Raw genomic sequence first — 16,901 nt, forward strand, 5'->3', positions numbered from 1 at the left:
TCTTCCGTAGCTGGAAGAAACATGAAGAGATCACAGTTCCCACCTGACTTTTTAAAGAGAGATCGATTTTAAGGGTGATCCCAAGACTTTTTACCGATGGGGAGGGAGGCGGGGGAGATCCCATTGAGGGCGGCCAAAAATGAGGGCCCCAGCTGGTTGCACTTTTACCCGGGAGTACCAGCTCGGTCTTTCCGGGGTTGAGTTTTAGATGGTTCATCTCCATCCACCCTTGAATGTGCAACATAGTGGCCTGGAATTCCTCAACGGAGTCTGTGGAGTTTAGTGGGAATATGAGCTGCAGGTCGTCCGCATAGTTGTATATTGTAACCTTCCTGTTTTTCAAAGAGTACAACAACGGTTTGAGGTACAGATTGAACAGGAGGGGGGACAATGACGAGCCCTGCGGAACGCCGCAGGTGGTGGAGAGTTTGGGTGCCGTGAAGTTCTCAAGCTTGACAGCCTGGAATCGGTCATTCAGAAAGGACTTGACCCATCCGAGAGCCGTGCCTCGCAGGCCGGCCTGTTCGACACGGTGTAATAAGATAGTATGATCCACCGTGTCGAACGCTGCTGACAAGTCCAGAAGCACCAAGGCCTGATGTATGCCCTTATCGGCATTAGACCTCAGGAAAGAAGCTCACAAAGTTCTGTGGCCTGGGGTCCTGCTTCCGGGTCATTGTACCAATAATTTAAATCCCCAATCAACATGACTTTATCGTAATGACAAACTCCCAGACGATATACTCTTTTATGGCTTTACTGCACTTACAATGTCTAAGAATGGACTTAGACACTGTAGGGGTACAGTGCTCATGCAACTCTACCCTCACCATTGATATAGTGCACCCAGCTAGAGGGGTATCTTACCTATACCATAGCCAGTGGGTTGCAGGCATGACACACAGGTATATGTGCCATGTCGACTCGTCACGTTTCTCTGCACCAAAACATGCAACCTGCAATGGCAGTGTGTGTGTTAAGGTACAGGACCTCTAAGGGTGGCACAATATGTGGTGCAGTCCTTAGAGGCCTTCCCTGGTCAAAGTGCCCTTGGTACGTATATGGTGCCATTGACAAGGGACTTACATGTGGCCAGAGAGGTGCCAATTGGGGGTACAAAGGTACAGTGTTTGGGAAAGATCACAGGCCCTGGGAACCTGATTGGCAGGGACCAAGGGGAGATCAAGTCAAAGTGCATCAGAAATCTGGCAAAAAGTCGGGGAGTTACTGCAACAGAAATCCAGCTTCCTACATGCACTAATTGCAATAATATATAAATAGGTGAAATCCAGGATTTTTTTTGCATCCTACTGCCCCATTTAACTCCCTAATGTCAAGACCAAATTACTGGTAGCCATACCGACCTGTAGTCTTAAAGCCATTGCATCACTCATTCGCTATGACCAAAACTAGTTCATGCTCCGCAGGACCACTTGACTGAACCAGAGGGGGCTGTATAACTGTTTTGTTGCTCTACTAATACTAAAAAAAGCATTTGAGTCCGCCCACTGGCTTTACTTGGTGCTAAAACATTTCGGATTCAGGCCCAATTTTGTAGCTGGGTGGCCCTCCTATACAGGGAGCCTCCGGCTGCAGTACGAGTGAAAGGAGAGGTGTCCAAGATCTTCCCACTGGAGTGAGGAACCAGACAGGGTTCCGTATTCCCTCTGCCCCCCTTCGCCCTATTAATGGAGCCCCGGCAGCCTAGATCTAGAACCACACACATCCCTAGCGATAGTGGCGTCATGGCAGAATGGGAAAAAAATACAATCTCCTGATACACCAACGTTGCCCTGCTCTACCTTCCAGATCCCAAAACCAGGCCAGGCCCCCTCTTTGACATTTTTGGCAGCTTCGAGGATTACTCTGGTTACCGGATGGTTATATGATGGAACAACGTGTTGTAATAAACCTAAGCGTTGTAAAGAAATGCTTGGTAAAAAATGTGTGGTTAATGCATGTGATGTGTGTGTGTGTGTGTATATATATACATAATGTGTTCGTATGGGGCAGACCCCCCCAAACACCTCAACTTACCTTAAATGAGTGGTAAAGGCATGCGTTGTAAAAACATACATATGGTAAAAACACGCGTGCTGAAAAGTGCGCAGGAAAGGCAGAACGTGGTAAAAACCGTAAAGGCTGTTACCCATACAGAATAAGCTAGCACAAATCCGTATTATACCTGGTGGGGGACTGGGACCTGGGGTATGCTGTCGAAAGCTTCCCTGTTGGTAGTGGACAACTGATTCAGTTGCATAGGAATCTTTACCAATGACCCAGAGCAATTTATGAAGGTTTAAAAAATAAAAAAAAGTGTTTATTCAATTTTACGGTCAATACAAAAATCAACAGTGCACTATAGTATCGTCAAGCAATTACACACTATAGACATGGTAGGTACTGCAGTAGCGATTCCGAGGTGAGGACAGAGAATTGGAGAGGGTACACACTGAAAAGATCAGCATCCATCTATTCACACATGGTGGTGAGAGTTATGCAAAGGCCTTGGTCACCTATGTTTCAGTGGCGGTCCTGCTAGTTGTGGAATGGGTAGGTGAGTGTACGGGCAGAAAATGCAGCTGCTCAATCAGACCAGCCTCAGAGTCCAGAATCACTGAGGCCGCTTTTCCTCCATTTAGTGTGGCTGACACTCAGCCGCTACCCTGGGCCGTGCCATTCCTTGCTAATGTTTCCAGCATGTTACCCTAACACTCCAAGTCTCTTTCAGTGTATTGGTCAGTCCGTAATTTCCAGAGCCAACACTCTTCTGCGGCTGCCTGCTCCAAATAGTCAGTCCTCCACTTTGGCAGAGTTGGGGGGGTTAGGGCTGTTCCAATGTATGACTGCTCCGCCGTGCAAGCACTAGGCCATACTGGGCAAACTTGCACCTCATTTTTCTCCCCTTTTTGAGAAGAAGCAGTTCTGGGGGGAATTATGGAAATCATCTGAACACCCAGCTCCTTTTTAAAAAGAAAATGTGTTTATTCAGCTTTCCACCAACAAGAAGTACAGAGAAATTACATTGCAGCATAGTTACAGTTTGACACAGACAGTTTCATTTAGGTATGTGTGGTGGGTGTAGAGTCTAGGCAAGGGTGTATACTCTCAACTTCGTGAGAAATAGAAGAAAGAACAAAAGCCCCTTCCTCTTTCGTACACATTACCACTATACAATGTGCGGTTAGCGGGGGGAGGAGAGCCCATTTTCTGACGCAACACATATTCGAAGGCACTACTGTCAGATCCAATGTTCACTATTGGGTGATACTCGTGAGTCCAATGCTTCCCACTGCTCATGCTCCCCACTCATAACAGTGTCTTCTTCTTCATCAATCCCACCCTGGTCCTCTCCTTCACTTCGTTCCCCACGGCTTTCCCCAACATACTCAGCCACATCTCAAGATCCCTTTCCGCATGTTTGTCCGTAGGCACTCCCAGAAGCTTACACTCCTTGGTCACTGCCCACTTCAGCAGATCCGCTCTCCATCTAGTGAGCGCCAGGGGCTTAAAACTGACCGAATGTATAGCTATGCGGCTGCGTGCCAGCATCAGGCCCAGCTGGACAAATTTATTGTGTAATATATCGCATTTTCCTCCACTTCTTGGGAAGGGGTAGCAGACCCAGCAGACAATGACGAATTGTGATTTCCATGGCTACCCATTTCACTCTACGTATTTCCTCACATACTTCACTCAGGTACAAGGTGAGTTGTGTGTAATTCCATGCCGCATGACATAACTCCACAGGTGTGGTCCCACATCTAATGCATCTCGGTGTCCTCGCCGGGTACGCCCTACGCAAACTGGCTGCTGGGGTCAGGTAGGCATGGTGAAGAAAATAAAAGTGTACCAATTTGAAGTGGGCGTTGCTGACTATCTCACTCACCGGTGCTCTTGCCCTGCACCGTTCATTGTCTGATATTAGAGTTTCAAATTCCCAGTCCCATGCCTTACGGCATACTGTAACAGTTGTCATCCTATCAGCTTTCAGGGCATCTTTTAATCAAGAAATAATGCCTTTAAATTACCCGAAGTACATGAGACTGCTTAGGCTCTTCCGGGAAGGTGCGCCATATCTCTCGGACCGTGCATAAAATGCTTGCATATTACAGAAACACTCGATCATCAACCCCGTGGTGCTTTCCCATATCCACCAAGGTCATACGAATGCAGTTCAAATACAGGTCTCCCGCCGTCTAACAACCCCCACTATCCAACCCTTAACATTCATAGATTCGCGAATATGTAGGAGAGGGTGTAACCACTAAAGCGGGAGAAGCAGGGCGTACAGTGCTCTCACAATAACTTTCCTAACTGCCAAATCCCATGCTCAGGCCACTTTGGTGACGCAAAAAAGTGTCTGATGGAACTCTCTACCGCACATAAGGAGCTTCCAGCTCCTTAATTCTAAACCAAAGATAAACAAAGGCTTCCCTCAGTATATGTGACTTAAGGAGACATATGAGGGGATTAGAAATTCTATATTTCTACCTCTGGTTAGTTTTAATAAATTAAGTATTTTCTGTTTGTTTACACTTTATATTTTATTATTCGCATGCGCTAATGCATTTCTAGCATTCACTGTTCTCTATGCTTTCCTTGCATCTACTGCAACTATAGGCACTAATTGTGTTGAGACCCCTTTCTATTTGCCCTGCTCTTTGAATTTACAGATTAGATAATGATCTGATAGCTCAGGAAACATTTACCAGGCAACCAAAAACTCTTGACTTTTGGCAGTGGATAATTGTCATTTTGTTTGTGATGTCACGATTGTCCTGGGTTGTTTGGATTGAAAACTTTTACACTGCTTTTCTTCTTCACTCCACTTGTGTGGACTGTATCAGAAGTCTTCATTATATAGGTTAATGAAACGCATCATTCTTTTTTCTTCCTTCTTACTTCCTGCTCAGTTTTTGACCAGTGTCATATTTAGGAATGTTAATTTTGTGGATCAGGCTGTAACTATAGCTATCACAGAAGATGAAGAACTCATTTTCCTTTGTTGAAGGTCTAGCGAGGCAGACTGTTTCTAGAAGATCGACTCTAGTTTGTAGCTGTCCTCTATTCCTACTTTGTTTTGGAGATTGAATTAATTATAGCATTTTTCTTATAACTAGGAAGAACTATCAGATATACACCCAGCAGGTTTGACGTCTAGAACTGTACCTTCTCCAGTGGATTCAGAGAGTGCTACCATTTCTAGTTCCCTGAAAGAGCCTCATGAAAGTCCAAGCAGGAATAGAACCTCGCTAGACAACAAGACCATTGGAGTGCAAGTAGTTCAAGGGTCTAGAACTACGTCTACGGGTAAGCCCACACATTTCTTTTTAGTTATTTGTAATAAGTCATGTTATGTTAGCATTTGGAACTGAGGTGCAACCTGCATAGTACTGCTAAGCATGCACTGTGATATCAAAAAGGTTCATCTGCTAGTAACATTGAGTATTGGAGCACTCTAGTATTTCTAGTTGTCAGTAGCCACTGATGTTGCAAAATAAAAACTAAAATAAACAATTTTTTCTGTAAAACTACTGATCTACTACTATTGATGGCGCTAATGTAGAACAATAAAGAAGGCTTTGGAAATAATAGGCATAGTCCAGTAAGCAATGGCTGAGCATGTGCGGTGTGGATTGCAGGTAAAATGCTGGGTGTGAACAACTGAGCAATGGTTCATAACAATAGATGATAGACAATAAGTGCCGAGAATACAGCTGCAAGAGTTTATGTAGTCTAGCAAATCTTGGAATAAGTTTGAAAAAAAGCAGATCGAAATGAGAGATTTAATAAAGTAGGTAGATGCATGGATGCCATCTAGGCCCATGTCTTTATTTAGCTAATTCATCCTTTCAAAACTCTCCATTACTGTGGGGTTTTGGATGATTAGTTTGGGAGTAAGTAGTCCGACAAACTTAATACAATTTTATGCTACATTACATTGGCGGCTGGTGAATTTTTAAAATTGCGGGGCGTAACAGTCACTGCCTCAAACTGCACTTTGCCAGTGAGCTTAAGGAACAAGCTCATGTACTCTAAGAGAGGTGAAGAAGTTCTCTACTCGAGAAAATGTAAAAATAAATGTGTCCTAATGATGCATTTTGCAGCATAATTTTTCTGAGTGTCAAAAATACAATTTTTTTTACATGCCAGTCTGAAAGGGCACTCATAGAATATTTAAAAGCACAGTGTGACAGCGAAGCTTGTCTTATCCCTGTGGTGTTTGTGATGACTGCACACCCTTTTCCCAGAAAACATTAGAAAAACGGAGTCAAACAAACATTGTATTGTGTAATTTCCCCAAAACAATGGGTTCAAACCCACAGGTAGTGAAAATAATCTATGGACTGCCACTTGACATGGCCTGCAATTGTTTATCAAAATGTCTAAAGCATCTCCCTTGGATTTTTCCCTTCCTTTTTTCCCTTATTTGTTATGTCATGCAATGATAGACAATTTCATTGTTTGGCGCAGGATCGAACACTAAAAAGATACCACACTGTCTAGCCTTACACAGCAGATCTAGCTTCCAGATTAGAAATATGTTACACACTATGACAAACTAGGATTCCCAGGTACAGTATTTGAAAATAGAACAACCTTAAATAACAGTTCTGAAGCTTTAATTATGAAATGACCGACATAGCAGCAAATTCAATCATGTTAGAAATGCAGGTTTTTCAGAAAAAAAGCTAGTGGGTTCTTGAACAGTAATTTTACATACCAGCATGAAACGTTATACAACGAGGTAGTGGTGCCTCAAATATCAAGAAATTCAATGTCTAATAGCAGCAATGCACTTTCCTATACAAACATACACAGGCAACCGCAAAGGAAACTTTTCTTACACACAGAATGGGTCATGGTGGACAGTAGAAGTGCAAGCTTAGCAAAGTAGACTGTTATTCCAAATAATAAACCGGTTTGCATTGCATGCTGCCTTTATTTCCTTAGACAAGTGACTTAAATTCTTCTTAAGAAGCAATGTGACTCTTAGTTAGTAAATCATGGATTTTGCTCGTCTCAAAGTGCCTAGTGTGGGATCCTAAAGTGCATGTTACACCAGAAAAAAATTATCATCAGCTAACCCAACCAGAAATAAAAATGCATACTCTTCTCATACTTGTAATCGAAGCGATCTCTGTCACAATCGCTACTTGCCTTTAAATAACATCATTTTTCAAGTGCTGCTCTTTTGGTGAAGATTTCAAGCATCCAATGAACTCCAGTGCAGGGAATATTAAAGAGAGATTTTCAGCTCACCATTGCCCTTTGCATGTGCACCACATGTGTATTGCTTTCAATGAAAGTGAAAGTACAATCTCCAGGAAGAAACTCGTATGTTAATGCTCATTTCCTTAACTCGTCAAATATGTGGGTGTGGTTACTGAGCTTTGGTAGCCACACCCTACCTGTAACCTAATGGAAAGGGATGTGTTATAGAAGTGTAAGGAACCCAGACAAATGAATGCACTCTCTTTCAAAACTGGGCTTTGTGCTCTTGCGGCAAATGAGGGTTTATAATTGGTGGCAATAAGCACACCTGCAGTTAAACAGATTGTGGCAGGAGGCGCCACTGCTGTTGTTCACTTGTTAATGAGTGATCAACAGAAGTGAACGCTCCATACATACATAGTATTACACAGCATGTAAAACACTTCACAACTGAGGAACATGCACAGAGCAATTTTAGAAGGGCAGAATTATTTTGTCCTCGCTCCTGTCAAATACAAGTGCGAGGGCGTGGCCCGAGGGCTCAACGGAAACCGCAGCACCTGCTAGGTTAAAACCCAGTTCACTGAGAAAACATGGGCTTAATTAATCCTTGTTAGCTGTGACACAAAGCAGCAGGCTTTTGTCCAGATCAATGCTTGTTTGGTATTCAAGCAACATTAATAGTAAATCAAGAAACACAGTACATTTTACAAGTCGAGCATAAAGAGGAGGTTTTTTTTAAATGGAGTATGACATAAAATGGTCAAAATCCGTCTCAGGGAAGCAGAAATTTGAATTATAAAAGTTTTTAATCTGCACCAATATGTCAGTCCTTTCATTTGAAAAGGACCGTAGTGCATTTTCAGACTGACCAGGATAGTTTGGGGGTTTAGTAAGTATAATGTTTCACAAATTTTTACAATTACAAGATGAAGACTGATAGCTAGAGTCTGGGTTTCTGCTTGAGCACTCAGTATTTATTTTTTGTCAGTGCTTTATTATGTATAATTAATTTAAATCATTGCATATGATGGCAATCGCCATAAAAAGTACTAAATGATTGTCTTTACATGATACTCCAAAACTCTGTACAGAAAGGTTGAGATTTAAAAATGTTATACAAAGATTAAAATATTGCTTAGGTAATGTGTGACAGCTAGTCAAGTAGCAGGGGTCAGCACAGTGTCATTGAGTGTTTTTGACCAGCTCTTAATAGAAATTTGGTGAATCGGCTGTTCAGAATTGTGTCCATAGGGTTAATTTATGCCATGACTGCCTATCTGCAGGAGCGAATACCCCGTTGGTGAAAGAGCACTCTTAAAAGGTTTAGGGCAAATGCATGGTAAGTGGACAAGATCCTCTGTAGCTGACTTAAATAGCCGACAGGAGATTGAGTTTTTGTTCTGAAGCCAAGGCAAAGCGTGCAAAAGAGCGAGGAGATGACCAAAATAATGCCTTATGAGTTTTTGCTCTAGATACATCGACCAACCAGTCTTTAAGTGATACCGTAATTTAGGAGTTTTATAAGCATTTAGAAACATCCAAGCGTGAGCTCTATTTGCTAGAACCGCCTTGTCCTCTGCTGCTGAGATTTTCTTCATTAAGCAGCTAATTTTTTTTTTAAAGACACTCTAAGACATTGATAGATCCCACAGGGATTGTGCACACATTGGGCATAAATGGCAGAGTCTAACCATAGTTTTGCAGGGGTGTCTTGACTTTTCATTATTTCTGTCCACAGAGATTTATTTAAAGGATTATCTATTGCTGTCTTTAGTTTGTTTCAGATTTTGAAATGTCATGACTCAGCAGTAGCAGGCTATCGCGAAATTAGTCAAACTTAGAACTTGTCTTCTGCTCCGTCTGCTGGCCTCATTTTCGCCAGGATGGAGTTCTGTCCTATATTTGCACAGTCCAATGTAGTCCATGATATGTCCTTTGGTTTCCTTCAGCCTTTGCTCGTTCCTCCTCATCTCTGTCACAAAAGTTCTGCCGACTTTATTGTGCACTTGCACCATCAGGTGGAAACCGAGTGATCATGGTGGGCCCTGTAGATTGCCAGCATGATGGCTAGACAAATTCAAACATTAATTATGGCGAGACACTAAGGCAAAGCGAGTCATTTGTTCACAAATGAAAATAAAAAAACAAATGCCTGCGCCATATCCAGGGCTCTACTCAACATGCAGAACTTGCAAACCTTAAACTTTGAGAGAGAGAGACGAGGACCCAGCATTGGGACCTAGCAGAATGCATGCCTTCAAGCTCTGCTTGCAGTGGACAGCTTTCTCCAAAATAGGTGTGTCACTGTGCTGACACGAGACAGACCCCAGGTTGTTGGCCACTACCACAACAGGTGCAGTTTGCTCAGTTATAAGAGAGCCCATGAGCACCATGTGACCAGCCTGGCACAGTGATTGAGATAACAGGTAGCTGTCGACCTGTGCTTTAGTGAGCACAGTCTGCACAGTACCAGCATTGGGAGTTGAATGTCACATGAGAGAGACACAGTGGCTCTGAGGTTCTTGTTAGTGGGCTGTGGTGCAGAAATGGCTGTCAAGATACCCTTGAGTTGTTTGAAGAAAATAGGAGGAAATAGATGAGCTTATGAGTAGGAGTGTATAGGTCAGCAGGAGTGAGTGAGTGAGTGAGTGAATGAATGAATGAGTGAGGAATTGTAGGCCTTTTTCTTATATCCGAGCAAGAGCTGTCAGCTCTGTATGTTTATGCTGTACCAGCCAATTCACCAGTAAATGGTAGTGCCATGGACACAGAACCAGATAACAAGATCTTTTAAGTGGTGTAGTAACTAATTAAGGTCAAAGTGTCCTCCCTTTTCCTTCATGTCAAAACACACATTTGAACTTGTACAAGCAATCGCCCTCCTAGATCAAAGCATGCCACAATTTAGTGGTGAATAATGGCACCACAGGCTTTTCAATAAATATAAAAAAAATTCTCCGGTGGTGGGGACAGAATGGCATGTGGAAAAGACAAGAAACCTGGATATTATAGACATCTGGATTTCTGGTAAAATATACATGTGAGCATGAGGAAAATAGAAAAAAAACACATTAATTTGCTTAAGCAATAAGTAGCGCAAAGCATGTATGAAGCCTTGCATAATAAATGTCTGTTTATTTTCAAATGGTTTGAACTGTGCAGTTAACATTTTGTCAGTGCATGGATGTAAGAGCTGTTGCCGCTCCATAAAAATTTTGGGGGAGCATGAAACTGGTATCTGCCAGCCCCACTCTTTTTACTATCTGACCTAGTAGCTTCCGTAAGATAATTAGGAACCCCAGACAGGAGCCTAGCAATAGCCCGCACCAGGGATCGAAGCTCCATAAAATAAAGCAATGGAGGAGAGGGAAGTACAATGGGGATGAGGGTGTGCTCTGCGATGTAAAAACAGTTGTTGGGGTAGAACGAGGGGCATCTCAGTGCTGAGTAGCCACCAACAGAACTCGGGTGGAACGACCGCCTGTTAAAGGACATCAGAATGTGTGTTGGCTCTGCCGTTCATCGCTCCCCCCACTTGGCCAAAGGTCTTCCCAGTCTCCTGCGATTGCGTTTTTCTGAAGGCCCTTGTTTTCCTCTCTAGGAAGGATTTTGCTTTCCACCAGCAACCAATGCTTCGCCGTTGAGTGCCATATGGGAACAGAGGGAGCCGCTGATGCGCAGCCTGTGCTGTTTAACTGTAGACATGTGTTTCTGGATTCATTCCTTCAGATGGTGTGCTCACACCCTCCTTCTGTCTGAAAACGTTCCTTTGAGCTACTGAGCTGACGAGCTTGTGTTGATGCGCTTGCGCCCAGTGAGTGGTACAAAGACCTAAAAAGACTTTAGGCAGCATTTCCAGCACCCCTAAAACAACTTGTTGCTCTTTACTGATGAAGGAATGATCCAGATACACGTGTCTAGAGTTACAGAGCAAAGGCTACACGAACAATGGTGAAAGACTACTACTGCAGTTAGTGTTATCATGTACTTTGACATGATGCATTGGGGCAAATTGAGTACTGGGATGTGAGGCGATGTGCTACCACCCTCCTTCTGATAGAAATGTCTGTATAAGTCACTTGTTAAATCATATGTCGGATGTAAAGTTTTATTTTTTAGGCCCCTTCAGAGATTTTCTATATAAAATGGATACAAAATCAGTACAATATTATAACAGTGCATATTCATAACTTCTTTTTAAGATAGTTATAAAAAAGATTTTAGAAATGTATACATATGACATACAAATTCATTGGGAGGTGCTCTAATTAAGATGATCAGGTCATTGATATTACATATAGGTTTTATGAAAGGATGCTGAGTTTCTACCAGGACTTTATTGGGGCAGACATAAAACACGTGTGCTATATCTTGAACTCCTCCTCTACATAGTTCACAAAATCCTGTCTTATTACTTGTATCGCTCCAATATTTTGTGTAGGCTTTTACTAATAAGATCCCTAAGCGGGGCATAATGATGCAGCATTGTACAATGTGTTCAAGGGATTGAGATGTTCATCGTTTCTTTTAGGAGAATAGCATGCCTTTTTGTAGTAGCTCTCCCACACAAGGTCTCTCTGTTTCTTATGACCAGCATGCTAATATGTGGGCTGAGAAATACTGAACTGTAGGCACTGAATTGGCCACCTAAAGTTGTATCAGCATAAAAAGCAGTGCTTGGGGGCGTGGCCAAGCAACATGGCCGACAGGCCGTGAGGCCCTCAAGCTCCCATCCGGCCTGCCCAGTAATCATGCATAATCCTGTCTGATAACACTCCCTGGTATTCACAAAATTCTCAGCACACGTGTTGGCTGATCAGGAATAAAAGAAAGAAGATTTCTGAAACAGTATTTATAATTTGTGTATACTTGCATTGGTATTTAATATTACACTACAGACGTGTGCTGAGGATTTTGTGAATTTCTATGTTGGCTTTGGCCACAACTTTGGGGGAGGTTGGTGGTTCTCCTCACCTTACAGCACTGTAACTCAATACTATCCTGAACTGATATATGTGCGATTATTCCTAAGGCGCCGTATAACATATAACTATACCACAGTCTATTAAATTTAAACACTCCCTGGTATCTCTAAACCCACCTTCGTGGTACTCCCAGCACGAAGCTCTCGATCTGGGGGCTGCAGCGTGATGAAGATGCCCTGATTCAGCTGGCGGACGAGACTGAGCCTGACGGGTGAGGGGCGGTCTCTGATCGAAGCATGGGCTTGGCCCTGAGCTTCGCCTCCTGGACTGCCTGGCGGAGACGCTGAGATTCAGGCGCTCCCTGCCTGTGACACCGGGCTCGAGCCTTGGACCGATGGTGGGGGAGGCGGCTTTGGACGAGGATCAGCGCTTCCTGGGCTCCGCGTGTGCAAGGGCGGCCTGCCTACTGCTGAAAAGGCCTTGTGTTTCTTCTATGTGCGGGGCGTGAATCCTAAGCCCTCTGCACTTGGTCGCGATCTTTGCGCTGCCCCGCCTGCTCGATGGGGAGGTGGGGAAATGAGCCCCTGAGAGCTGTCGGCGTGTGGGACCCTGGGCACCGCGCAAGCTGCCTGCTCCTATCTGGCCTCCCCTGGTGGTGGACCCAGGATCAGGCCTTGCCGCCTGGGCCGCTTGCCGGTGCCTTTGTCCCTGGGCACCCTGAACTTTGTCCCGCCCGACATAGAGGCCCTGATGTGCTGCGGGGGCTAGATCAACCCCACTGGACCTGCTCTGCCTCTCCTGGCGGTCCCGCAGACTGCGCCTGCGAGAATCAACCCTGCCGTCATTGCCCATGCCTCCTGGTGCCGCCGCTGGGTCCTGGCCACTCCCTGGCCGCTGCACGGGGGTTCGCCCTGGAACTGCTCCAGTGGGAGGCGATCCTGATTGCAGCTAATGCTGCCATGGGTCTGTGGATGAGCGGGCAGCCTGGTTGCTGAACTGTGGGCCCTGTGAGCCCCAGCCTTGAGACGGGTGAGATCGTGGGGCTCTCTTCTGCTCACAGCTGAGAAGTTTGCGTTGGGTCATTTGGAGCGGATCATTGAATCCTGGCCTGACTGTGGTGTGGTGCGCTGGGTCCCCATAAGGGCCTGCTGGAGCCCGGCTGGACCCGCTCGCAGAACCGTGGCTTGTTCGGATCTGGGGGCATTGTGGGTGTGAAGGATTGGAGACTGCACTAGGCATTACTTGCAATACTCCTGATTGCTGCTGACTTTGCCTGATGGGCCCTGCTTTGGGTACGCGACTACTGAGTCGAACCCAGTCCAAGTGATACCGGCACACCTGGGGGAACCTTACAGTTACACGCCTGTCGCTCTGAGTCTGCGCTGGGGGCGATCTGTGGTGACGAGGTGAGGAAAACTGGCATGGGGAGGTATAAGGTGCTATAGGCGGGACAAGCTGACTGGCCCCTATCGATCTGTTCGGTCTTCCCGCCCCGCCATTGCCAGATGGCCTGCAGCTCCTGGGAGGGTCCCTGAGTGAGGCTGCAAAGTCACGGCGCCTTGGACTGGATGTTCCCAACGCGCCCCGTAATCAGCGTGCGCATGGGCACCCAACCGCCTAGAGATGGTTAAAGACAAGTTTGCACGTGCCACCGGTTCTAATACTGTAACCCAGTACACCACCCCTCGACACTGTGGGCGAAGATGGTGGTAGTGGTGAACCGCCTCGTGCAGTTATCCTTGCGGCCTTCCAGAGAACCAGACATGCCCTTGAGAAGCAAACCGTCTCTATTGATATTAATTTGTTGTGGGCTGACTTCCGCAAAGTGGCAGACAAAGTAACCACGGCCTAGGGGGATATTCTGACCATACAAGGAGAGGTGGTGTTGCTAAAGCAGCAGATGACTCAGATGACCGTGGCCACGAGGGCCCTTGAGCCAAGGATGCGGCGGGATGGACTCGGCACAGCAACATCAGAATCCTTGGGATTCCTGATCAAGCTGAAGGGGGCCAGACCGAACACTTCCTGGAGCACTAAATACACACTCAGTTGTGCCCAAAGGGCCTCTCTAACTTATTCATAGTGAAAAGCCCTCACAGGGCCTTGGTTCCCCCATTCGCCCCAGGGGCTCCCCCTCGTGCTGTGATTGCCAAAGTCTTAAACTACCAAGACAGGTACTGTATCCTGCCGGCCGCTAGAGAAACACCGAAACTGTGCTATGAAAACAACAAAATTGCCATATACCCTGACTACACCAGGCTGGTCCAGGAGCAGAGAATAACCTTCTTGGGAGTCAAACAGAAGCTCCGCGATATGCACTTAACAGTATATGTTACTTTACCCTGCCAAGTTGAAGGTGATCGCACAAGGGAGTGCCCACTTCTTCAAGACCCCGGAGGAGGCCCGGGAGTGGCTGGAGATCCCAGGTGATGCTCTTCTCCCCCAGCGGGCAGCCGAAGGGCCTGGGGATCCAGGCCGGCTCGAGGACCTTGACATCTAAAAGCCCAGAACCAGAAACAGACGGAGACCCACCAGATAAGCAGAGTTTCTCGGTGGGTGAGGATGACATTATGCAAGTGGAGTCCATTGACTTTAGTGCTCTCTCTCTGCCAGCTGCAGATCATGGGTCTGACTTGCTGAGGGTCCTGGAGATGCTCAGCCCCACGACGGATGTGGTCCCTGACACTATCCTAGACGCAGACCTGACCACAGAGGACTCCAAATAATTCCAGAAACGTGCAAAAAAGTTGATTTATTTATAGCTTGGTGTCCCCGTGGGTGTGACGGCTACAGCGTGCACCATCAGTGGGGATTATGATTACTGTTTGGGTGCTGCTGGGGAGGAGAGGGTAGGTGAGTATGAGAATGTATGGGCTGAAAGGAAACTGTGTTGGTGACTTTTAGACAGGAGGTGCAGCTGAGAACTTTTTGATGTTCATAGTTCATGGCCCATGCGCATAGGAGTCTTTGCTGGGCTACTGCAGCACGCTGAAATTCTGTGCTGTGGCAGGGGGCTGGGGTTTTCTCCACTGGCAAGTTTAGTGGCCCCTGTTGAGCTGCAAGGAGAGCTGTGCACGTCCTGGCACAAGCATGGGTAGGGCATAGTCGAATGCACTGTTGCACGTCATTTGTCCGTGGTTGGCGGGGGGAGGGGGGTAACCTAGTTCAGTTAACATTGATTGTTACCAGTTATTATATGCAGCATATGTTGAGTATGAGATGTATGCAGGGTCCTAAGAGAAAGCAAGGGAGGCACCACTGGGACAGTGGGGTTATATTTGTTAGCTGGAATGTAAGGGGGCTGGGTACATGCACAAAGCACCAGACTACTCTCGTTCCTCCGGCGCCAACACGTCTAGGTGGCCTGCTTACAGGAAACCTATCTGGATGACGCAGGGGTGTAAGAAAGTGCCCTTTTTTTGCTTGGTTGCCCCCATTTTTTGCTGAACTGCTTATTTACTTTGACTGAATGTGCCCTAGGCTCCTGCCAATCAGGTACCCAGGGCCTATGTTCTTTCCCTAAAACTGCAAGACCCAATTGGCATCTCTGGCCACAGGTCAGACCCTGGTAAATGACCCTGATAAATGGTACCCAGTGCACTGTGACCAGGGAAGACCTCTAAGGGCTGCAGCACTTATTGTGACACCCTTAGAGGCCCTGTATCATTACACTCACACACTGCCTTTGCAGGCTGCGTGTTTTTGTGCAGAACAAAATGAAGAGTCAACATGGCACACATCCTGCTGTGGCATAGATCAGTCACCCCTCTAGCTGGGTGCATTAAAGCAGTTGTGAGGTTACAGGTGCATGAGCCCTGTACCCCTACATTGTCTAAGTGCATACTTCGACATTGGAAGTGCAGTGCTGCCATTAAGAGTATATGGTGCTGGGAGTCTGTCATTACGAACTCCACATCCCCATAATGGCTACACTGAAAACTGGGACGTTTGGTATAAAACTTCTCAGCACATTAAACCCGCACTGATGCCAGTGTGTGATTTTATGGAAAATGCACACAGAGGGCATCTTAGATATGCCCCCTGAAAAATGACCGAACACTAGTGTCCGGGCTGAGTGGCTGCTCCTCCAGCTGCCACCACCAGACAATGTTTTTGGACCCCTGGATCGAGAGCCTGCTGCTCTCAGGGGTCCGAAACAAAGCACCACCTGGGACGAGGTGCCAAGCCCCCCCCCCCCCCCCCCCCCCCCCTTCCCCGGATGGGCAGGGTCCATGAAGGGGAAGCTTCAAAGGCTTGCCGCCTTTGTGAGCTTCCCCAGACCTTTTGCTGCTCCCAGCAACTGGTCCCCACCGGTTTTGACCCCCACCTTGGGTGAGAGAACCGGCGAAAAACCAAGTGAGGAAGGGAGGTGTGCCCACCTCTGCCAACTCCACTCCTCCGGTGGGGGAGGCGATGTGAAGCACAACTCAGTCCCCGCCATCTTGCAGATGGGGGGACCCAGCCAACTAGAGTGAGGAATATGCCACCCTCCCACTGGAGGGTGGTATAATAGGGTGGTACCCACCCCAAGAAAGGGACCCATTGGTCCCAACCTTTTACTTACCAGTAACACCCCTAAATTTAGCATTTAGGGGCACCCCTGAACCTTGCCTCCTCAGACAAGCAATGACAAAGAAGGATCGACCAGCCGTGCCGAAGCTAAAAAGGACAGGACGCCCACTGGCTTGTCCCCAGCCCTACCGGCCTGTCCCCACCTCAAGCTTGCAGATGTGAAACTCCGGTGTGTCCTGCAGC

General features: G+C 46.3%; 1 protein-coding gene across 3 annotated transcripts in view; it reads left to right on the plus strand.

Annotated features, from left to right (window-relative positions):
* SPAG9 (sperm associated antigen 9) overlaps positions 1–16,901 on the plus strand; it is a 1,633,747-nt gene that overhangs the window by 286,884 nt on the left and 1,329,962 nt on the right. For all 3 annotated transcript variants that reach the window (XM_085617154.1, XM_085617155.1, XM_085617156.1), the window contains one exon: positions 5,124–5,313. In XM_085617154.1, the coding sequence (XP_085473280.1) occupies positions 5,124–5,313 (190 nt within the window). The remainder of the gene's footprint in view (positions 1–5,123; positions 5,314–16,901) is intronic.

This window comes from Triturus cristatus, chromosome 7, assembly GCF_964204655.1.
Source record: "Triturus cristatus chromosome 7, aTriCri1.1, whole genome shotgun sequence".
NCBI lineage: Eukaryota > Metazoa > Chordata > Amphibia > Caudata > Salamandridae > Triturus > Triturus cristatus.